This window comes from Lytechinus pictus, chromosome 8 (genome assembly GCF_037042905.1).
Source record: "Lytechinus pictus isolate F3 Inbred chromosome 8, Lp3.0, whole genome shotgun sequence".
Classification (NCBI taxonomy): Eukaryota; Metazoa; Echinodermata; class Echinoidea; order Temnopleuroida; family Toxopneustidae; genus Lytechinus; species Lytechinus pictus.
Window position 1 is genome coordinate 23,085,110 of NC_087252.1, and position 24,007 is coordinate 23,109,116.

Below are 24,007 nucleotides of genomic sequence, written 5' to 3' on the forward strand. Positions count from 1 at the left end.
TGATGATGGTGATGATGATGGTGATGATTATGATGATGATTATCATGGTGATGATTATCATGGTGATGATGATCATGGTGATGATGATGATGATGATGATGATGATGATGATGATGATGATGATGATGATGAAGATGATGTTGGTGATGGTGATGATGGTGATGATAATGATGGTGATAAAGTAAGCCGGAGACAAGTATCCCACAACAACAAAGTCCATTCGGGCTGTTCGGATGTGATGTTATTGTTATTACTGGACAGTTGATACATGCAGGTATCGTGCTAGAATCAGTTTTATAATTTCTGACTGAAACAATAAAATCATGCATGGTATACACGTACTACTACTTTGTCCTGCACTACATATTTAAGATTTTTCCTTCTTATTGCATCTTGTTTTTGAAAATTTCATTTATTTAACTGAAAAATATACAGAAGATGCAATAGTTTTCTGCCCCATAAAATTTGTATAGTTCCATACATATCTATTTTTGTATGGTTCAGATTCTCATGCAAGAAGACAGTTTTCTGATACTGTATACATGCTTATGTACATGTAGGAGACACCTTTGCATTTTGTACAATTCTATAATAATTTAGACCCATGACCTTAATTTGATACTTAATTTACTCTTTATTTCTCTTTCTGATACAATAGTTTTCTGCCTCAATTATAAGTTTAGTCCCAAACATATATATTTTTGTATGGTTTGGATTCTAATTACAATTTTTTTTATCTCCCTTACTCTCTTCCTCTCCCCTTCTCTCTCTCTCTCTGTTTGATTTTCACAGTGGTGACAGCAGAGCGTATGTCCGGTGCTGCTATGTACGAGCTGGTGCGTGTGGGACACAGTGAGCTGGTGGGAGAAATCATCAGATTGGAAGGGGATATGGCCACCATTCAGGTCTATGAGGAGACATGTATCCTTTCTCAGTTATAACACAATGTAGCTGTTTTTGTGAATAGGTATTAAAGACAAGTCCACCCCAATGAAAAGTTGATTGGAATAAAAAGAGAAAAAACAACAGCATAGCACTGAAAATTTCATCAAAATCGGATGTAAAATAAGAAAGTTATGACATTTTAAAGTTTTGCTACAACACAAAACAGTTATATGCACATCCTGGTTGGTAGGCAAACGAGGTGACTGATGATGTCATCCTCTCACTATTTATTTTGTATTTTAGTATATGAAATATTCTAATTTTCTTTTCATTGCCAGGTGAAACAAAGATAAATTCCTCACTGAATGTGTGGAATTTGCATTACTTAATTTCTATATGGTTCAGCCAAGTTGACCCTTGTTGTCAAATCTGTTTAAAAAAAATGAAATATTGTATAATCCAAACAAAACAAAAGAAATAGTGAGTGAGGGACATCGTCGACTGTCTCATTTGCATGTCACTGAGTTATGCATACATATCTATTTTGTGAGAAATAAGCGAAACTTTGAAATGTCATTTAACTTTCTTATTTTACATCCAATTTTGATTAAATTTTCAGCATTATGCTAGTTTGATTTTTCTCTATTTATTCAAATCAATATTTTCCCTGGGTGGACTTGACCTTGAAAAATAATTACCATTCATGAATGCACATGATCCCTCCTCCCCTCCCCCTCTCCATGTCCCCAATTAGACTACTATTCAGGAGAGCATTTCATCAACATTTTTCATTTGACAACTTCTCGGATCTGACAACTTTCCTCGATTTTGATTGGCTGAGAAGTACACTTCAAATTTTAACTGTCATACAAAACAGGACTTGTCAGATAAAACATCAGATGAGTTCATTCATGGAAAAGCTTCCCAGGTTTTCAAAAAAGACATGTATACTTTCTCAGTTATTACCAAATAACTGTTTATGTTAGGGTTTGGGTAGAATTGACCACCATTCATGCACGTGATCTACCCCCACATACGCACACACTCACCCTCAATTTGGCCATCATTCAGCTCTATGAAGAGACATGTATCCTTTCTCAGTTACTACCTAATGTAACTGTTTATGTTTGAGTATTAGTAGAAATAATTACCATTCGTACACATGACGCATCCCCACCTCCCACTCAACTTTATTGATGTCCATTGGGAGACATGTATGATCCTTTCTTACTTACTTCCAGGGCACCATTTTATTAAGCTTTCCAGCACTGTCAAGTTGTTTTTTTTTCTGATCGTGACCATGGTAACAGTCAGAGACCCATGCTCCTCTGCCAATCAAAATTAAGGATTTCGCTGAAAATGAAAATCCATACTTTTTATTGTTCGAAATAAACATGAAATTAAATACTCCGAAAATTTGCTTTGCCCAATTGATCGTGGGCCCGGCAGCCGCTGTGCAGCGCCAGATCGACGAGGCTCTATCCCTTTAATCGTTGAACGCCAAACAGGGCAGCAGCAACTCCCATCTTTTCACGTCTTTTGGTCTGACGCGGCCGGGGTTTGAACCCCCGACTTCCCGGTTGTGAGACGGACGCTCTACCAACTGAGCCAACACAAAAGCTGAAAATTCATGCAGTCATACTATTATCATGGTAGTTAACAACAAAATGTGAAGCAGTTTTTAATGGACATAAAATGGTAAATGTGAATTTTGGTAAGTTTTAGGAAAGGTATACATGTATTTTCTTCTATTATCCACAATGGTGAAACGATTTACAAATTGGCAATATGTCTATACTTTAGTGGTTGTTCAAAAAGGGGTTTTAAAAGCATTTTGAATCAGCCCTCAAATACATGAACACTAAATATATTCCTTAACAGTTTATTGACCCCTCGCAGCCGGTGTAAGCGTTGGTGACCCTGTGCTCCGGTCAGGCACCCCGCTTTCCGTCGAACTCGGACCGGGTATCCTCGACAACATCTTTGACGGAATCCAGCGTCCCCTCCAGGACATCAACGACCTAACGCAGAGTATCTACATTCCTCGCGGTGTCAATGTCAAAGCGCTCAGCCGCACCAAGAAGTGGGATTTCAAGCCATATCCAGGAATCAGGGTTGGTAAAGGGGAGCAGGGTCCCATTATGTCAAACCCTCGTTGGAGGGGGAACGCACTAGCTCAGGGCTTTGCTGCTGTCGTATACCCCGATAACAAAATCCTCGTTGGAGGAACAAAGAGTTGCGATAGATACGATCAACTGCAACTATGGAAAGCTAGCAACGCCAACATCTAGAATGCATGTTTGTTCAAAATGATTTCTACATGTAGCTATGATGTAGATGTAGAACTCTTAGATTCATTGTTTGCTTGATAATTTGGTGCGTTCCCTTCGTTCACAAGGGACGTTGTGCAAATTTCCTGTTTGAAAAGTGATGGATTTTCATACAGTCGAGGTTGATCGGATCGATCGCAACTCTTTATAAGACGGGGCCATGGTCATCAACATTTTTTGTCCGACAAGTTGTCAGATCTGACATGTTTCTTGATTTTGATTGGATGAGAAACCAGTAACTGTCGATTAAACTGTCTGACAAAGTTCTTTGTGAAAGGCCCTTCAGATGGTTCTTATTCATTTGGTCAACAAGAAGTTGGTGTTCTTCTCAGACAGTCCATTACCACATGTCCTCAACCCTTTAATAGTGTACTATTAATTTGGCCCAAATCCGTTTGGTTTACACTGCACTTGGTCCAGAAACCAATTAGTATAAAGCCCAGCTGGTCTAATTTCCAGTTTGTTTTATTTTTTCTTTGTGAAGTAAAACTTTGGTACGTTAACAGTTCATCTGATAATTAGTGGTGTTAGACCAAGTGGATACTACACAAAATGGGTATCTACATGTCTAGCTTTATTTACAAAATGGTCAATGGGCTGACAAAGATAAAATCAAAATAGTTAGAAGACAAACACAGGATTTCTCCTCTAGAAATGGGATTTTTGAAACTTGTAAGAATGATGATTTTGGTACGTTTTCAAAATTTTAAATAAGAATATGATTTTATATATATGAAATAGGATAAAAGAAATAAAGAATATGATTTTTTCACAAGAAAGGTTGGCAGCTCTATGTGAAAACAAAAGGTCTGTGCCTGCAGACTAGCAGTAATCTCTATTTGTGTGTGCACTTTCCTATCTGTTTGCACTTGAACTCTTCTTAATAGTGTACAGGGAATAATTTTCATGTTATCGCATCGCAATTTGCTCCACATTTTTGAAAGACTGCTATGCTTACAGTCTTTTGTATAGCATATTTTTACATAGGATTGTACATTACTTAGTTTTGAGCCTTTCTCTTATGACCCAAAATGCTATTCAAATTTTTAAAGCAAAATTATTCCCTGGTGTACATTAAAAAGAACATGTATTCCACAGACTGTTTTCCTCATACCAAACCCTTCCTTTGACCTTTGCCCTGCTCTTGACCTTCAACCCCTGTACAGGTTGGCAGTCACATCACTGGTGGCGATTATTATGGGATGGTTCCTGAGAACACCTTGATTGAGCATCGTCTGATGTTACCGCCCAAGCAGAGAGGGACAGTCACATGGATAGCAGAACCAGGCTACTACGACATTACAGTGAGTATGGATGACTGAGCTGGTGTAACCTACCCCCCCCCCCAAAAAAAAAAAAAAAAAAAAAAACATAAGCCACCAATTATTCTATTCTACCCAGTATGATACAAATAATGAATGTTTATGAGTGCAATGGACAGAATACTTCATGAGGTGAAAGATGAAAAGATCCATTCAACGAGGCGTAATGGATCATTCATTTCATCTTTCACCGAATGAAGGAACATTCATTATTTGGTTTATATGACACTTAAAAATATATTATTTTTCATAGGAAATTTTGTCAGTTTCGATGCAAAATATGATCATGCAGTGCGAGCTCGGTCTGATTGTCGCGTACAATGCCTGCGTGCAATGGCCAAAATTGTATAGATCCAAAATTGCACGAAGAATGGATCCGAAATTGGATGGTCGAAGACTTCATTGTAAGATGGTCCAAATGATCGATATCAAACAACCAATTAAATGCCAAGGATCTATCTAGGTGTCATATAAAGCTTGATATACAGTATAGGCGGGCGGGGCAGATGGACGTCACATCCACTTTATAACGTCAACAGCACTGACCTTAGTGCGATGAAAACAAAGTGCAAGAAACACAATGAAACAATGTCAGAAACAGCACTGAAAATTTCAGAAAGATTTGTAAACTTCCAGATAACGAAATGGGTAAGCTCAATGATTACGACATTCAGCACAAAGTATGAATGCGATGTTTGTGTATTATGCATTGTAGGCATGCCAAAACGCCGCGCTGCTGTACGGGGTTCTAGTGCATTGAGATTAAAAATGCTCGGATGTTCGCCCCGGCCTATATTGGGGAATTCTGTATTTTTTATACATCTACATAGGGGGGGGGGGGGGAAGCAGACTCCTATGGCATTACAGTGAGAATGGATGTGACTGAGGAGAGCCCTGTTGCATAAAAGTTACCATTATGGTAACTTTGCCATCCAATGGTAACTAGCATGGAATCCTTAATTTTGATTGTCTGATGAGCATTGTTTCCATGGTAGTTACCATAAGGGCAATTCCATGAAATGATCTACCTTTTTGTACATCCGACCCCCATTTTTCTCAAATTTTACTTCACTTCAAGAACTGACCAAATCATGGTCCTTTGAGAGCATTACAAACTGTGAAAGGAACAAGAAACCAGAGACAGAAAATTTCATGAAGGTCCCACATACATGTATAGGGGACGGATATACATATTTTGTGGAATTGCCCATAATAGTATACAAATAATGAACATGTATGTGTGCAATGGGAAGAATATTTTCATTCGATGAAAGATGAAAAGTTCCATTCAAAGAGGCGTTAGCCGAGTTGAATGGAACTTTTCATCAGGCCTATTTCCAGCAAATTATAAAATAACAATAAATAGAACTACATAACAAAATGTCTGCCAATCAAAAGAAAGAACAAATATTTTCTGTAACATAATGAATTTAGAAGTTTGCACACTATGGCCAAATAAATAATAATAATAATAAAATTTCCTTTAGAGAAAAATTAAAATTATCTAAATCATGTATACTATTAATAGCTGACTGCATGGCATAGAAGTGCATTTCTAAGGATGGAAGAGGATTGTTTAAATGAGTGATCACCATATACTTTTGGAACAATGGGAATTAACCAGTGTGTTAGCTCAGTTTGTAGAGCATCCGTCTCACAACCGGAAAGTCGGGAGTTCAAACCCCGGCCATGTCAGGCCAAAAGACGTAACAAGATGGGAGTTGCTGCTACCCTGTTTGGCGTTCAACATTGAAGGGATAGTGCCTCATCGATCTGGTGCTGCACAGCGGCTGCCGGGCCCATGATCAATTGGGCAAAACTAATTTTCGGAGCATTTCTATTTCACATTTGCATTTCGAACAATGAAATATGGATATTTTCAACAGAAAAAGACTACTTTTTGCTTGATCTAAGAGTACAAAGGGGCTTATAAAGCTAATTGTTCCATCAAATTTGAATTTAAATGAATTTAAATTACTTTGAATAATCAAAAGGTCTATCGAACTATATTGATTCAATTTGAATCATACTATGATATATTTTCCTTCCCACAGGATGTTGTCTTGGAAACAGAGTTTGATGGACTCAAGACCAAACACACCATGCTTCAGGTGTGGCCTGTCCGTAACATCCGACCCGTCTCAGAGAAACTTCCTGCCAACTACCCCCTTCTTACTGGACAGAGGGTTCTAGATGCTCTATTCCCGTAAGCTGAATTTCATCTTTGTTCAAATAATTTTTTTTGTTTGGGATTGGTTCCAAAGTATGTGTGTAATAGGTATATGAATTTGACGATTAGAAAAGCAAACATGTCCAAAAGTCAAAGATTTACCTTAATGTTAATGTGTGCATTATCATCATTGTTATTACCATAATCGTTGTTTTCATTATCGTTCTCATCATCATCCTGACCATTATCATTACCATCATTCTCATTATTCTCATCGTTATTAGCATTACCTTCATCGTCATCATCATGAATATATTCCCTCACCACCACCATCAATCATCATCATTCTCATTTTAATAATTCTTACCATCATTCTTACTGGTGTGTTGGCTCAGTTGGTAGAGCGTCCGTCTCACTACTGGGAGGATGGGGGATCAAACCCCGGCCGCGTCAGTCGAAAAGGCGTTAAAAGATGGGAGTTGCTGCTACCCTGTTTGGGGTTCAATGATTAAAGGGATGGAGCCTCATCGATCTGGCGTTGCACAGCGGCTGCCGGGCCCGCGATCAATTGGCCAAAGCAAACTTTTGTAGTATTTCATTTCTATTTCGAACAATAAAATATAGATTTTAATTTTTCATCATCTGTCACATAAAGAATCATCCATACATTTACACATGAGAAAAACACAAGACAGTGAAGATGGCCTTGATATGTTTGGTTATTGGTTTTTCTCACCTATGTTGCCTACATGTATTTGAATCGATTTACTTTCTGACAATTCTGCTCTTTCTCCCTAGATGTGTACAAGGTGGAACGACTGCTATCCCAGGGGCCTTCGGGTGCGGAAAGACTGTCATCTCCCAATCTCTGTCCAAGTATTCAAACAGTGATGTCATCGTCTATGTAGGGTGCGGTGAGCGTGGCAACGAGATGTCAGAAGTATTGAGGGATTTCCCCGAGGTAAGCTCCAAACTGATAAAGGAATATCCAAGTCTTATAATAATAATAATAACGGTATATTTACCCAGGGTAGCCACTTCAGTTCCGAAAACTGTTCTCCCAGCAGGCCCTGCTATTATAATTACTCGGCTAAGCTAGGCTACCGATTCAGGTGCACATAGCTTTTGAGGAATTATTTCCTGCCGGTACCCATTTACCTCTCCTGGGTTGAGTGCAGCACAGTGTGGATAAATTTCTTGCTGAAGGAAAACACGCCACGGCTAGGATTCGAACCCACGACCCTCTGTTTGAAAGGCGAGAGTCAGAATCACTCAACCTCGACGTGCCCACGTCTTTTAGAAGCACATTGGGACATTTTTAAAAAATAATGTAATATGTGGTATACAAGAAATTATGATATCATTTATCTCATTTTCAAATCCCAAGATACATGTGTATATAATCCTAGGTGCAGTGTTAACAGAGTTCATTGATATAATTTAATCTCTCACATTTTTACATCATCAGCAGGAATCAAATTGAATCTAGCATTTGAAGCTTTTACTCATCCATTATTATTATATCAAGTCTTCCTTATATGGAAACGTTTTTGTGATACCTTGAAATATTTACAGATTATATGAAAGTGAACTCAATCTGAAATGATGCTTTATTTTTGTTTAGTATAATTATGCAAGTAGTTTAGGTTTTTTGTGTGCAAAGTGTTTGTGATACTTCAAAATTTTCTAAACATTGTAAGAAAATTGACCAAAATGTTGGTATTTTTATCCAGTATTGACAAATATCTGTCTCTTTATTCACTTCAATAGCTCACAGTAGAGATCGGCGGGAAGACAGAATCTATTATGAAGAGAACTACGCTGGTAGCTAACACATCTAACATGCCTGTAGCTGCTAGAGAAGCGTCCATTTACACAGGTATGAACACACCCAGATATGTGACTACCACTGTTAGTGCATTATAAATGTTACCATAAATAGTAAATTTTATGCATTAGGGCTCTGGAAATTTGATGTTACAAAGCAGTGTTCAATAAGAAGAATGCATCATATAAAATGATTATAATCAATTTTTCAATAAAAAAAATTTGAAAATCCATATTTTATTGTTCGAAATAGAAATCTGAGAATAGAAATATTCCCAAATTTCATTTTGCCCAATTGATTGTGGGTCTGGCATCCAATGTGTTGAGCCAGATCTACGAGACTATCTATCCTAATAAATGTTGACTGCCAAACAGGGTAGCAGCAACTCCCATAGTCTACAATATTAGGAATTATATCTGTATTGATTCCTTTTTTTTAGGTTTGACGTTGTCAGAGTATTTCCCTGATCAGGGATACAACGTCTCTATGAAGTCTAAATCTTGGTATTGATTTGTTTTATCCTTAGGTTTGATGTTGTCAGAGTATTTCCGTGATCAGGGATACGACGTCTCTATGAAGTCTAAATCTCTGTATTGATTTGTTTTATCCTTAGGTTTGATGTTGTCAGAGTATTTCCGTGATCAGGGATACGACGTCTCTATGAAGTCTAAATCTCTGTATTGATTTGTTTTATCCTTAGGTGTGACGTTGTCAGAGTATTTCCGTGATCAGGGATACAACGTCTCCATGATGGCAGACTCAACCTCCAGGTGGGCTGAGGCTCTTCGTGAGATCTCAGGTCGTCTGGCTGAAATGCCTGCTGGTAAGTTCATCTTTCAAATCATTCCCAAAACAACTGCTTCTTCTTTTGTAACCCCCCTCCCTTCCTCTTCATCCATTCTTTCTCACTCTCTCCTTCTATCTATCTATTCTTATCTTTCCCCTTCAGTGAAAAAGTATAGTAATTTCATGTATAGTTGTTCTAATTTTCTGAATTGTCGTAGAATGATCTCATTTGTTGTTTTGTCGTTGGTATCATTGTTTTCTTCCTCCACCCCTCCTGCTTTCTTGTCATATTCAGATTAGGTTATATTTTCTTTAAATTTTGTGTTTTAATCTATTTCTGAGGGATTGTTCTTTGTATATATCTCTCTCTACTCACATGCATTGTACAGGGACCATCTTGTTTCAGTAGGCAATAGGTTATCCGGTTGACTACTGAATTCTATGACTCCCTCATGCATTGTATAGGGACCATGTTCCAGTAGGCAATAGGTTAACTGGTTGACTACTGAATTCTATGACTCCCTCATGCATTGTACAGGGACCATCTTGTTTCAGTAGGCAATAGGTTAACCGGTTGACTACTGAATTCTATGACTCCCTCATGCATGGTACAGGGACCATCTTGTTTCAGTAGGCAATAGGTTAACCGGTTGACTACTGAATTCTGTGACTCCCTCATGCATTGTACAGAGACCATGTTGTTTCAGTAGGCAATAGGTTAACCGGTTGACTACTGAATTCTGTGACTCCCTCATGCATTGTACAGAGACCATGTTGTTTCAGTAGGCAATAGGTTAACCGGTTGACTACTGAATTCTATGACTCCCTCATGCATTGTACAGGGACCATCTTGTTTCAGTAGGCAATAGGTTAACCGGTTGACTACTGAATTCTATGACTCCCTCATGCATGGTACAGGGACCATCTTGTTTCAGTAGGCAATAGGTTAACCGGTTGACTACTGAATTCTGTGACTCCCTCATGCATTGTACAGAGACCATGTTGTTTCAGTAGGCAATAGGTTAACCGGTTGACTACTGAATTCTGTGACTCCCTCATGCATTGTACAGAGACCATTTTTTTCAGTAGGCAATAGGTTAACCGGTTGACTACTGAATTTTTTGATTCTCACATGCTTTGTACAGAGACCATGTTGTTTCAGTAGGCAATAGGTTAACCGGTTGACTACTGAATTCTGTGACTCCCTCATGCATTGTACAGAGACCATGTTGTTTCAGTAGGCAATAGGTTAACCGGTTGACTACTGAATTCTGTGATTCTCACATGCATTGTACAGAGACCATGTTGTTTCAGTAGGCAATAGGTTAACCGGTTGACTACTGAATTCTGTGATTCTCACATGCTTTGTACAGAGACCATGTTGTTTCAGTAGGCAATAGGTTAACCGGTTGACTACTGAATTCTATGACTCCCTCATGCATTGTACAGGGACCATCTTGTTTCAGTAGGCAATAGGTTAACCGGTTGACTACTGAATTCTATGACTCCCTCATGCATGGTACAGGGACCATCTTGTTTCAGTAGGCAATAGGTTAACCTGTTGACTACTGAATTCAGTGATTCCCGCATGCATTGTACAGAGACCATCTGGTTCCGTAGACACCGGTTTATTACATACAATTTGGTCTGTTGGTGTCTCTGATTCCAAGCACAAGGCCCATTGCCTACACGTTGTACTCTCTCATTCTAGCTAGTCTGCCATGCAAACCCTTCACTGTGGTCTGAATATGCAGCCTACGATTACTTGTGTACTTGTACTAAAGGTCCTCTCGAAACAGGAAGTTTTATCTGTGCTAGTGTTGTGTGAAGACCCACTCTTTGATAAAACTTTCAATTAGGGTCTGTGCCTGCAGACTACATTCCTCGCCCTGTGTTTATTATACTAAAACTTTACATTCGTTCAATTTTCTATTACCAGACAGTGGTTATCCAGCCTATCTAGGAGCCCGTCTAGCTTCTTTCTACGAGAGAGCCGGTAGAGTCAAATGTCTTGGGAACCCTAGCAGAGAGGGCAGCGTCAGCATTGTGGGAGCGTAAGTTTTTCACCCTAAATATTCCTTCTGCCTTCAGTCAGCCACCCTCGTAATGAAAGTCATACCAACACCAATAAGTCTGTATTGTGTAGAGGTGTTGTGGCTCAGTGGATAAGTCTCTGGACTTTGAACCACAGTGTCCAGGGTTCAAGTCCCATCACTTGGCAAGGCATTTATCTGCATTTTCCACTCTCCATTCTCCACCCGGTAGGAAGTAATTCTTTGAAAAAGGGCTGTGGAAAACCCCCAATCATGGCAATGTTTAAGCTTATCCAATGTCGCAGATTTTACCCAGTACATGTTCATGTAGGTCATGGACAGTAGACCCCAAGAGCAAAAAATATATATATATTTGGTGTTATCTCTTTTATTTCCAACAATATTCCTTGACAGTAACAGTGATCTTTTCATTCTTTCTGCAGTGTATCGCCCCCTGGTGGCGACTTCTCTGATCCTGTGACCTCCGCAACCCTCGGTATCGTCCAGGTGTTCTGGGGATTGGACAAGAAGCTTGCCCAGCGTAAACATTTCCCCTCCATCAACTGGCTCATCAGCTATTCCAAGTACATGAGGGCGCTAGACGATTTCTACGACAAGAACTATGCAGAGTTCGTACCGCTCAGGACAAAGGTCAGTATGTTTTTAATTCAAGGGAGGCGCAGTTGGAAGAGTAAAGAAAAAAGATGAGGAAATGCTGAAAAGGGATTTTAGAGCCAATTCAATTTTAGTAAATCCCCTCCTCCTCCTCCAAAGCCCCTGTCACTATTTTGATTAATTACTCATTGAATTAATGAGTGTGTGTGCTATAAATCAGTGAAGATGTGAAAGACGTAAAATGAAAAAAATTGCTAGATTTTGCAATTTAATACTTTTTGGATCGGGTACAGAAACCCAGCCCCCCCCCCCACCAGAAGGTATTTTTGTTCATGTACATATCCACTTCTGAAGCATGCAATGGGCTGAACTTTCAGATATGAATCTGTATTTGTAGCTTTTTGATATATGATATCACCAATGTTGTAAGATAGGCGCTCAAATGGCTCTCCTTAAATGAGAACGAAAAAAAAATCATTACCATGAGAGGGCACTAGATATAAAAACCAACAATTATTTATCCTTTTAGGTGAGGGAGATTCTGCAAGAAGAGGAAGAATTGTCTGAAATCGTACAGCTGGTAGGAAAGGGCTCCCTCGCCGAGTCCGACAAGATCACCCTCGAGATTGCCAAACTTCTCAAGGATGACTTCCTTCAACAGAACGGCTACTCTCCGTACGATAGGTGAGCCCCTTGAAGTGCTAATGATATAGTCACACCAATGAAACTGACTCAAAACCGACCGATGATCTGCCATTTGAAACATATGGTGGTGGTGGTGATTTTTTACCTAAGAAAGCATGAATGCTTATAAGCAAGCAACCAGAGGACCGTGAGCGTAAAGTTCTCTCCAAGGGACTTTGTAATGAGGATAAATGCTTTACCAAAGGGCACTAGCGCACCAAGTGGGATTCGAACCCCGGGTCACCGGAATTTGAAACCTTGCTCGACCGACCGAGCTATCGTGCCTTCTCACTGAACTATCTTTGAGAATGTTTAAACACTGTCAGCTATTTGCCTTGATGCTATACTCAAATCACTTTAATCGTAAAAACAATCTTCATAAAAAGGAACATGTGTCACAGCCTAAGCTGAATTAAATGGGTGTACTATGTATCTCTTAATTTTGTAATCAGTTGTGTAGCATAACAAGTGTAAAGCCCAGAGTACGTTGCCCAATCCCATCTGGATCCGGATGTATACGATGCAGGGCCCTCCTGGGCATAAACGCATCGGGTACTTGACCTGAATTTTGCCGGGACCGGCAGGTGCAATACACCGGGTGAACACCCTACTCTTTGACGAATAGTGTATTGGTTTTAAACATGCATAGGTTGTGACTCTCCTATACACGGGACCAACATTTGCGTCCTTTCCGATGGACGGAGTGTTTTCCAACTGCATTCACACCTGCACTGAATACAGTGGTGAGGCACGCTAACACACAACGCTATAGCATGAGACTTTTTGTTAGACGCGTTTCGGCATGAGCGGGACTCCAACCCCTCACGTTGAGATCTACGATCTTATCCGATACTTGCGTTTTAACCGACTGAGCTACGCTACCTCCCTACCTCAGGTGCAATCGAATCGCAGGCCAGCGCAGACATTACAACAGCTATGCGGCACGCTGCATCTCAAGGCGCCTTTTCTTTTGCGCGTATGTTGTCTGCGCTGCATAAACACAGCAAATTGGCCGTGACGTCATGGTCTAGGACAAATCTGATTGCCTTAAATTGGCAAAATCGCAGAAAGATTTGACATGTCAAATGTCTGAGATTGGTCTGCGATGCTATTGTAACAAAGCGGGTCGCAGTTGCGTGTTGGCGCACACTGTGATTTTGTTACAATTGGATCTTGGTGCAATCGCGTCGCATAGTGTGCGCTGGGCTTAAAAGAATTACCACTGATAATCTTTGTCCAACCTCTTTGTTCTCTTTGTACACCGTCAGATACTGTCCATTCTACAAGACGGTCGGTATGCTCAGTAACATCGTAGCATTCTATGACATGGCCAGGCACGCGGTAGAGAGCACGGCACAAAGCGAGAACAAGATCACGTACGCTATCATCAGGGAGAATATGGGCGACATCATGTACAAGCTTTCATCAATGAAATTCAAGGTAAGATAAGGATAATAATTATGATATTCAGTTCTTGTGTAACACATATCTTCTACCGTTTAACATCTGCTCTGTAGGTGCTTCCAAGGACGTGGGATAGCAAAAGGACTCGCGAGTCGCTTTCACCACGTTGCAGGCCATTAGATCGCTAATCTGGGCTCAGCGAACAAAAAAACCCCAACAACGAGTGTGGGGTACCTTGCCATCGCTTCTGCTTTGTTTTCGCTGTGAGCCCAGCCTAGTCTGTGCATGTGAGCTTTGTCGAATGCTCATGTGACGCACCTTTGAACCCAGTACCGATAAGAGTGTGTGTAGAGATTTAGCTAGCCATATGGAACGTGAAGAAAACGCTGAGTCTGCTTTTTTTAAGAGAGTGGTGTGCCTTTGTTTACTGATTTTAGCAATATGAGGTCTACTGTTATGCAGGACTCGACATTAGCAGTGGCTTGGGGCAACCAAAAAGAGAGTCGTGGCCCAGTTGGGCTACCAAAGTTTTGATATAATTGTAATGTTTTCTACTGTTTTAGGGCCACCATATTTGCTTTGTGGGCCACCAAAAATATGAAATTTATGATTTTTGTGGACTGATCAGGCCACCATGAAAAAAGTTAGTGTCGAGCCTTGTTTTACGGATGCTGAGGACCTTTTGTATGTCATTTGCAGATTTGCCCCTAGCAGATGTCTCTTTTGTCGTGGTTCGTGTCAGTGCGACTTGTAATCGACTGCAGGCTGCAAATTTCGGTCGCAGGCGAAAATTAATCTCAGTAGTCCGACGAACACATTAGATGTACGAAGTTTACGTACGAGTGAATGGGGCTTACAGAAATCACGTATTCCACGACTTGAGGGCCTCTTTAATACCCTGACGTAGGCCATGCTGAAAGTATGGAAAGCCAATAAATGTTAAAATTTTTCTGCACACTGTATTTATCTTATGTCTTCAGTGCTCTCTCATTATTCCACAGTGGAAAAACTGATTCAGTTTAATCATTCCCAGACAGTTATAAATGATTTGAATAACAGATAAGCTGATAAATCAAACCTGTACTGTTAGAGATTTGTGACACAATTGGCTCTCCATAGTCAAATCGAACTTTAAGACAAGAGTTTGTATTAAACCCGAGTTCAGAATACGGGCCATACATGTAATCTTAGTGAAACAACTCTCTCTGGTGACACTACAATGTTAATTATCCTTTTCATCTGTCTTATTTCTAGGACCCTGTCAAGGACGGTGAAGCCAAAATCAAGCAAGACTTTGCAGAGTTATTAGATGAAATGCAACAAGGGTTCAGGAACCTAGAAGACTTTTAATCCATATAGCCAATATATATATAGCCATAGTTATAATCCTATGTAATCAATGTCCAGTCCCATGCATAGCATTTGATGTCGGTGGTGGAATGTCTCGAGTACACACTTAACCGTGCCAATTTGTTTTTTGTTATCTGTCTTCTATTTTGGATGGAACTCTGTTTCATATCGTGCAATGGGCCCTTTTTGGAAAACCGAGGCCATTTTTCAGAGAAACGGAAACTTGATTATGAATTGAGCAGTATTTTGTAATTTTTGTGTTGTGTTTATTCTAGAGATAATATGATGCAAAGCGACTTTGTGCTTTCTATTTCAGATTGGCCAAAGATTTTTCAGTGTCAAATTAAAGATTTTCATCATTTCAACAACAAAGTTGTGTATTGCTCATCAGCATAAATCTATTTTTAAACTGCTGATGTGGTAATCAACTAATGACAATATAGAATTCATGCTTTTCTTGTTAATCCCTTTAAAATCTTTATTTTAAAGAGAGAAAAAAATCAGTTTACTGAGAGGGAGTTTGTGACCTCAGCAATTCATGTGGTTGGATATACAGTGCATCCCAGAAAGAAAAAATGAAACCATAAATTCTTGGCATATTTTTTCCAACATTGCACAGTAAAAGAATTGAAATAATTAATTTGATAAGTGATTCATTCCTTTTTGTTGAGAAATTGGCAACATTAGGCAACAGGTATATATTTTAATTATCTTATCGTGTGGTTTCAAGTCAAAGAAGTGAAATCACTTTTACGAAATAAGTGTCAAATCTAATGATTAGGATTTGAATAACAGAAAAAAAGGAGTCCTTTTTTTTGTCTGGGATACACTGTATTGTTAAGAACTGAGCAAGAGTGAGTCTAAACAAAAGATAAACCAATTACATAAACTTGTAATGGAAAAAAAAAATGTGTTTTTATCTGATCGCATGAATCCATCTACTTTTGCTATTTACTTTATGACTCTAAAAGATTTTTGTATCAAATCACTCCTTCGACTGAAATGTATCCTACTCTTTTGCTATAGTTGCACTCGCGAAACCGACTCCAGACCGACAAAAAAATTATTGTTATTATCAATGGCCAACCGTCAATCAGTTTGGAGTCTGTTTTGTACATGTGCCTGTAGCATTTTATATTATGTAATGCATACAAACTGTAGTTCGGTATTTGACATCTTTATTATGTGAAACGTTATTTTCTGTACTTGTTTTCGTTTTTTTTCCATTTCATGTTGTGTTCAGACATTCCAGAATAATGATGAATGATTGAAATCAGTACTGTATTATTGTTGTTAAAAAAAGATCACTTGTTGGAATGCTCCCCAGGGAGTGTAAAAAGTGCATCCATCGTGCTTGGGCAAGCCAGGATGCCAGTCCCGGGGTAATAATAAAGCTGTAAAGCTCTTAATAGCGATGATGGTTGTACCCAAAAAGCGCATACACGTAAAAGGGTAATATGATTATTGATAGGGATTGATCTGTGTGTGGTATGACCACACCGTGTAGTACCAAGTTGTGGATGTCTATTACATTTACATTTTGTACATGTATGTAATGTACATCTCTACAATGTATGTAGTGTACATGTACACAAATTACATATATAGGTTAGATTAGATGTAGAAGTGGTCATCAAATATCCTTTTACAATGATAATGTTCTTTTGATCACCACGGTTACCGTGATTAATTGAGGTGTATGGCACAGAAACCATATGAATCTGCTAGTTGAATTGTCCCACGCCAACCATGGGTTGCAGACATGAAAGGAACAATTTATCCCTGGTATTTTCCAGCACCGTCTAAAAAGTGCGCCTTCACCGAAAATTTCAATGCAGCTCATTTAAAAATGAAGAGAAGAGCTCCGCAATTTGAAACGTGGAAGCGCCATGGTGTAGCGGTTCTGACTCTCGACTTGTAATCAGAGGGTCATGTGTTTGAATCCCATCGTTGCCTAGCGTCCTTTGCCAAGGCATCAATCCACACTTTGCCACTCTCACCCAGGTGCTAATTGGGTACCGGACTAGGAAACAACCGTCATTGTGGTTGGTTTAGTAAGTGTGCGCCTAACATGCTGCTTGGAATGCTATGAATCCAGTAACCGGGTAATAATAATTGTGAAGCGCTTTGAGCAGTCGTAGATTGATAAAGCGCTATATAAATGCCAATTATTATTATTGTTATTAAACCTCCGTCAATGATATTCTTCGTTATTATACTTGGTGGTGTAATTAGCAGTTATCACTCATTTCATCAGAATTTGATTAATAGCGCTCTACAATAGTGCAGTATAAGTTGTTATCCCCTTTTTCCTTTTCAACATTTGTAACACATTCTAATGGGACAATAGAATGGCCTGTTTTCTTTCTGATATTGGTTGCTGATTAGACTTTAAAAAAAAACAAGACAAAGAAATAAGATATTACTGTTTCATCAGGAGCTGTCATTCCGCACACCTGGGTCCCGTAATATATAGATTAGTGATTAGTCGTAAACTTCATTTTCGCGATTAATTGTACATTGTAGTCAATGCAATCAGTCGTTAAACAATGTTCTACGATCATTGCTAAGCTTGTTGTTACGGTGTCCTTGACACTTTGGAGGCGCGATAGCTCAGTCGGTAGAGCGGGGGACTCGTATTCCGGTGACCCGGGTTCGATTCCCACTTGGTGCGCTAGTGCCCTCTGGTAAGGCATTAATCCTCAGTACCAGGTCCTTCGGAGAGGACCTTAAGCCGTCGGTCCTCTGGTTGCTTGCCTACAAGCATTCATGCTTTCTTAGCAATCAGGTAAAAAAATCACCACCAATACCAATACCAACTTCAGCTAGCGTACGCCGATGTACTGTACGTGTGGCAAGTCGTTTTGTCCTATGATCCCATCTTGTGATATGAAGCCTTCGATTCTTGATGTATTTATATTTCATTTTGAGATCACTGCAAATATCAGAAATGTTATTTCCTTGTATGAAGAATCATTTGTGTAGTTACCAGAAGGCAATTCCTTGTATCAGGGCCCCGTCTTACAAAGAGTTACGATTGATTCAATCGTAACTCTATGGAAATCCATCAGTATCATAATTTTTTCTACAGGAAATTTGCAAAATGTTCTCTGTAAACAAAGGAGAACACACTGAACTGTCAAGAAATCAATGAATTTATGGATATACATTCTTATCTAGAAATTTTATGGAACAAACATGCTTTTTATATGTTGACTTTACTGGCTTTCCATAGTTACGATTGATCGGATCAACCGTAACTCTTTGTAAGACTGGCCCCAGGAAATGGGATGAAGGAAACGTAAGTCAGCATGTGCTAGTTAAAACGTTCAGTCACTGACAGCCTCTTTAAATAATCACAAATGAACTATCCCTTCCCCATAACCCATCCATCCTTTTTATTCTGTATTAAAACAGTTGTACATCTAGCGTTTACTGTAGGTAGAAGGCAACTCATGTTTATCAAATAATATGCAACTATTGGACTATTGACCTGTGTCACGTTTTAGATGAAAATTGTATTTTTCTCAATTCATTACTTAAATATACATGTATACACAACAAAATAGGTTCGAATTGTGAACCATTGACCCTAGTACATTGGTGCTCAAGATCTTGTAAAGTGTAGTGATTGTTTTCAATGTTTAAATTCATTATTTTAGAAACTATGGAACAAAGGCCGAGTTATGTTTCTCGAGGAGGGTAAAAAGAAATATTTAGCAATACTGAATGTTAGTTGTGCTGTATGTATGGAACCTAAGTGGATATTTATGGATATTTCCATTTTTTTTTAATTTTTCTTTGATTCTTCATAAGGCTGCTCGTAAAGTTACGCAAGACTTTACGACTGGAACATGTTCTTTGGTGCTAAGTCAACTACACAGGGGTATATCATATAGCACAAGACACCGTTCTCACTACCGTCCTAAAACTAGTTTAGTGGAAACTAGTTTAACGTGTAATGAAAGCGGTCTTGGAAGCGATCTTCCAAACCGGTTCAGAAAACCACCTCGCGATATAGTTTTAAGATCGCTTTGCTTCGTTAAACCGGTTGTAGCATAAGTAAGGACACACGTTCTTCGGGAAGCGATCTTCTCACTGGCGTGTGGAGAATGCCTACGCTGCAGTTTCAAATTCCGTGCGAAACTAATAGCGTACCCATAGCAACAAGATCGCTTTCCATGAAGCGGCCATGAAGTGGTTTTGAAAACCACTTTCGGGTGATAAAATGAGAATGCTAGCAAAGCGATCTTCCAAACTGGTTTCCTGAACCGGTTTCCGGTAAATTAGTTTTTCTGGTTTGTAGTGAGAATGGTTTCCAAGAAAAAGGTCACAAGTCGTGCATAAGGTCATTCATAACTTACAAACAGCTTTATGAAAAGCCCACCTGATGCGACTTTGTACTCCTTCTATGCTGTGGCCTAATATTGATAATCCACTGCAATAACATTATTTCATCTTGAATCTATTTTCTTTTATTTGACGACACAAACTTAAATCTTAATTCCACTCTTTTTAACAAGATGTATTCACAGTTTTACATTGGCACAGGAATATGCTAAAAAATATGATTATCTGACCCTCAGACGAAACATTGCAATAAAAATTAAAGCTAGGATTAGACCTTCAAATCCCTGAAATGACTGTTTCCATCTAAAATATGGTTACAGTGTCAAATTCATGGACCCATGCCATACACATTGCAGTATTTGACTTCCCTACATTGTACACATCAAGTAATTAATTATACAATACATACATGTAGCTAATTAGAAATCTGTCACACACACTGACATTACATTGTGTAATTAGCCTCTCTTGTGTAATGACACATGCGTCTTAATGAGTCGACACTTGAGAGAGTGCAATCAGTCTAAATTACATTTGCATATGCGACAACACTCAAGCAATTTGGATATTACAAGGAGAATGGCATAAGGAGATACATGTATAGGCTCATTCATGATAATTGCACAATGGAAGTCTTATACAATACTACAGTATATGTATATACAGCACTGTTATATTTGCCTGCTGTTTAAACCCTTCACTCGAGTCAAGGGTCTGAATGTGCAGCCTACTCATGCCTTGTGTACTGTAGGCCCTGAAACAGCAAGTTTTGTATGTGCTAGTCTTTGCGTGGAGACACACTTGTTGATCAAAGTTTCATTCAGGGTCTGTGCCTGCAGACTACTGTTATATTTCTGCATGTGAAGATCTAAGGCCTGTTTCACAAAGACTAACAACTGTTGTAATTTTGCCATTGTATCTTCCATCAAACCTTGATTGTGATTGGCTGCTGAGCCACATTACGATGGTAGTTGTCATAATAGCGAAGTTACAATCAAGGGCATATTAAAATCCAAGCTGTGAGCCTATTGTCTATTGTTCAGGGGGGAGGAGGTGAACTATTGTTTCACCCCCCCCCCCCACTTCTTGAATAGTATGACATCATTGATTTATGCCCATGCTTACAATAATTGTAACTCTTTGATGAAATGGGCCCAAGGATTAATTTGATGAAAAGTACAAAGACCAAGGCTCTCTGACTCTTAATTGCCCATTATGATAATTATGCAAATCACATGCAAATCTCCTCACTGATATGGCTTCATCAAATCTCAACTAATTGGATGGGGTTGTGTCAATAAAGCCTTCTAGTTATGTTTTGTTTATGCCTTTCGACTACTGACTTCTAGTCATTCAAAGCCTTTTTACATGGATCATATGTTACAGTAACAAATTGACAATAACAGTTTAAAGCTACTGAATCCTTTGAATTGATTGGTTGATCGTGAACTTGTTATAGAATAGTGGCATTTGTTACTATTACAAGTCCTTATTAAATCCGACCCTGGTTCCAGTTTGCAACAGATTAATCAATCAATCATGAAGTTTTACCCAGGGGGGTTAATGTCTACAAAGTTGTTACCCAAAATATCAAGATGCAAAGCTCCCTACATAGAAAATCTTTTCTAGCCTTTCTTTTGATATTTTTTCTCAACATTGTACATTATGAATGAGAAATGATTATCAGATACCTTTCTTTTACTTCCCCTTTTGTAATTCATGATTATTACGATTATTTCTATTATATTTTAGTTAATCTAATATTAGTGACATTTTTTGTCATATACGAGCTTGAAACATTGTGATCCTTAGTTTTAATGTTATATGAAAACATCTTTTCTTCTTGAGAACATCTTCCTTTCTATGTGTTATAATTATATTCAATGTTTTATTATATCTTGTAATATCCCTTGGGTATGGATGTGATGAATATTGTCAGCATTTTGAGATGTAAAATTGTAGGGAAATGGAATATATAATAGAAGATGTATATAAATAAATAGTGAAACATGTAATAACAAATGTGTATTGCAATGTATTGTTTGTTGGAATCCACTCATTTCCAAATGCAGTAGTTAGGGTGATGTTTGGGTTTAAGTACTCGTGTGGTCCACAAGCAGTTGGTCTGCTTTTCAGATCCAGTATTACATGTGGTAAACTGCCAATTCGTCTATTGCCAATTCGTCCAATCATCGCATGGTCTAACTTCATTTAGTCTAATGCCATTCTGTCCATCCACATTTTGTCTAACAGCCATTTGGTCCAATAATCACTTTTTCTAATCACCAGTTCGCCTCGTAACCAGTTGGTCTAATTACCCATTTTCTTTTCATTTTTTACAATTAACACTTAGTCCAATTAGACCAAATGGTATATGGACTACATAAAATGGCTATTGGACCAACTGTTAATTAGACAAAATGGTGATTGGATGAAATGGCAATTAGACAATGCGGACAGTGGACAAACTGAAGTTAGACCAAATAATAGCTAGTAGAATAGTTAGTGATTGGATGAATTGGCATTAGACCAATTGGAAATAAACCTTACATGTATACCACATTGACTAAACCAATTTAGTATCAAATCAAGTCTTATTGAAGTTTGGTCTAATATAATCAGTCTATTCTCATGCCACTTGTCTACTAATTGTTTTGCATACTAGTATTGTCAAATGAAAACTTGACTCATAAGCAGTTCATCTAACCATATAGACCAAGTGGATATGAAATTGGTTAAGATAAGACCATATGGGATAGGACCAAACAAATGTATATAAGCGGGTGTAACCCAATGTGCCTCAAGGTTGAGTGAATATTGAATAATCATATTTTCCCAATATTTTCATCATACATTGATCTGAAGAAAACAAACTTATTTTGTTTTATAGTTAAGCTTTTTGTGGCTACATGCATTTTGGAGGGCTAAATGCACATGTGGGTGATTGAGTATAAGCTTTGATATGTTTCAATTCAATTCAATTCAATTTTATTTCCACATCTGATTAAAAACACAAGTACAAATTCATATGCAAATAGATATATACAATAAAGAAAAAAACATTAAAATGAAACATATTCAGTTCGGAATCATAATGTGGTGGGAATTGACAAAGGCCTATCAGGGTTATTCCCAAAGGTAATAAAATTTACATAAAATGTTTCTTAAATATATACAAAATATAGAAAACAATAGAAAAAGAAATAGACACACATTGAATTCAAAAATATAAGTGTAAATGAAATAACAAAAGACAACCAGACATCCTGGACCCCCCCCCCCCCAGGCAATATTTTTAAACTTTATTCTAGGATTCATTTTCAACTAGGTATTTTTTTAGTTTTCTTTTAAACATATTCAAAGTTGGGCATATTTTGATTTCTTGTGGTAATTTGTTCCAAAACTTAGGACCTGCATAAGAAATGGTAGTTCTTGAAAAATTATAATTTAGCGTTGGTAGATGGAAAAGATTTGATTGACGGGTCGCATATTTACATACATTTTTATTATACACAAAACAATCTAAAAAAATCTAAAAACTTCGGAAGTATATTTTTGGAGTACGAAAACATAAATATGCCAATCTGTTGTTTATGTATATCAAAAATTGTTAATATACTGAATTTTTTAAAGACAGGAGCACGTATTGCTCGTTTTTTAAGAATGAAGATTCTATTTAGATAGGTCTTTGCACAGCCACCCCATACTATATTACAGTAGTTAAGATATGGCAAGATCATGCTATTATACAATTTAAGAAGGATATTAAAAGGAACAATTTTCTTTATTCTATTCATTGCACCAATAGCTTTAGATATTTGACATGATACATAAGATACATGCTCTTTCCATGTCAATTTATTGTCAATTTTAACTCCTAAAAAATTTGTAGAATTTACAATCGATATAATTTGTTGGTTGATATATATTCTTATACAAGAAGTATTGATATTTTTATTTTTTGGCTGAAATAACATACAAGAAGTTTTTTCTGCATTTAATTTTAATTTGTTTGCTTTAAACCAAGTATCAATTTTTTTTAAGTTCTGTATTAAAAGTAAGACACAATGTATCAATATTTTCACCAGATAGAAATAAACTTGTATCATCTGCAAAAATTATCGATTGTAATATACTGTTGTAGCAGATATACAAGGAATTGAATGAGACTGTTGTGAGGGAGGGAGGATGAATAATTAGAGATTGGAATAATGCATGAAACATGTAGAAAAAACAACAAAATCTGCAAA

The 24,007-nt window shown here is 38.0% G+C and overlaps 1 protein-coding gene across 3 annotated transcripts in view; it reads left to right on the plus strand.

Moving 5' to 3' along the window:
• The window catches only part of LOC129266195 (V-type proton ATPase catalytic subunit A), a 32,765-nt gene extending 10,986 nt beyond the window's left edge, over positions 1 to 21,779 (plus strand). For all 3 annotated transcript variants that reach the window (XM_064103797.1, XM_064103798.1, XM_064103799.1), the window contains exons 3-14: positions 793 to 921; positions 2,785 to 2,999; positions 4,382 to 4,519; positions 6,592 to 6,743; positions 7,506 to 7,668; positions 8,478 to 8,586; positions 9,236 to 9,358; positions 11,261 to 11,375; positions 11,798 to 12,005; positions 12,499 to 12,653; positions 13,922 to 14,093; positions 15,312 to 21,779. In XM_064103797.1, the coding sequence (XP_063959867.1) occupies positions 793 to 921; positions 2,785 to 2,999; positions 4,382 to 4,519; positions 6,592 to 6,743; positions 7,506 to 7,668; positions 8,478 to 8,586; positions 9,236 to 9,358; positions 11,261 to 11,375; positions 11,798 to 12,005; positions 12,499 to 12,653; positions 13,922 to 14,093; positions 15,312 to 15,407 (1,775 nt within the window). In that variant the 3' untranslated portion in view covers positions 15,408 to 21,779. The remainder of the gene's footprint in view (positions 1 to 792; positions 922 to 2,784; positions 3,000 to 4,381; positions 4,520 to 6,591; positions 6,744 to 7,505; positions 7,669 to 8,477; positions 8,587 to 9,235; positions 9,359 to 11,260; positions 11,376 to 11,797; positions 12,006 to 12,498; positions 12,654 to 13,921; positions 14,094 to 15,311) is intronic.
• The last annotated feature ends 2,228 nt before the right edge of the window (positions 21,780 to 24,007 follow it).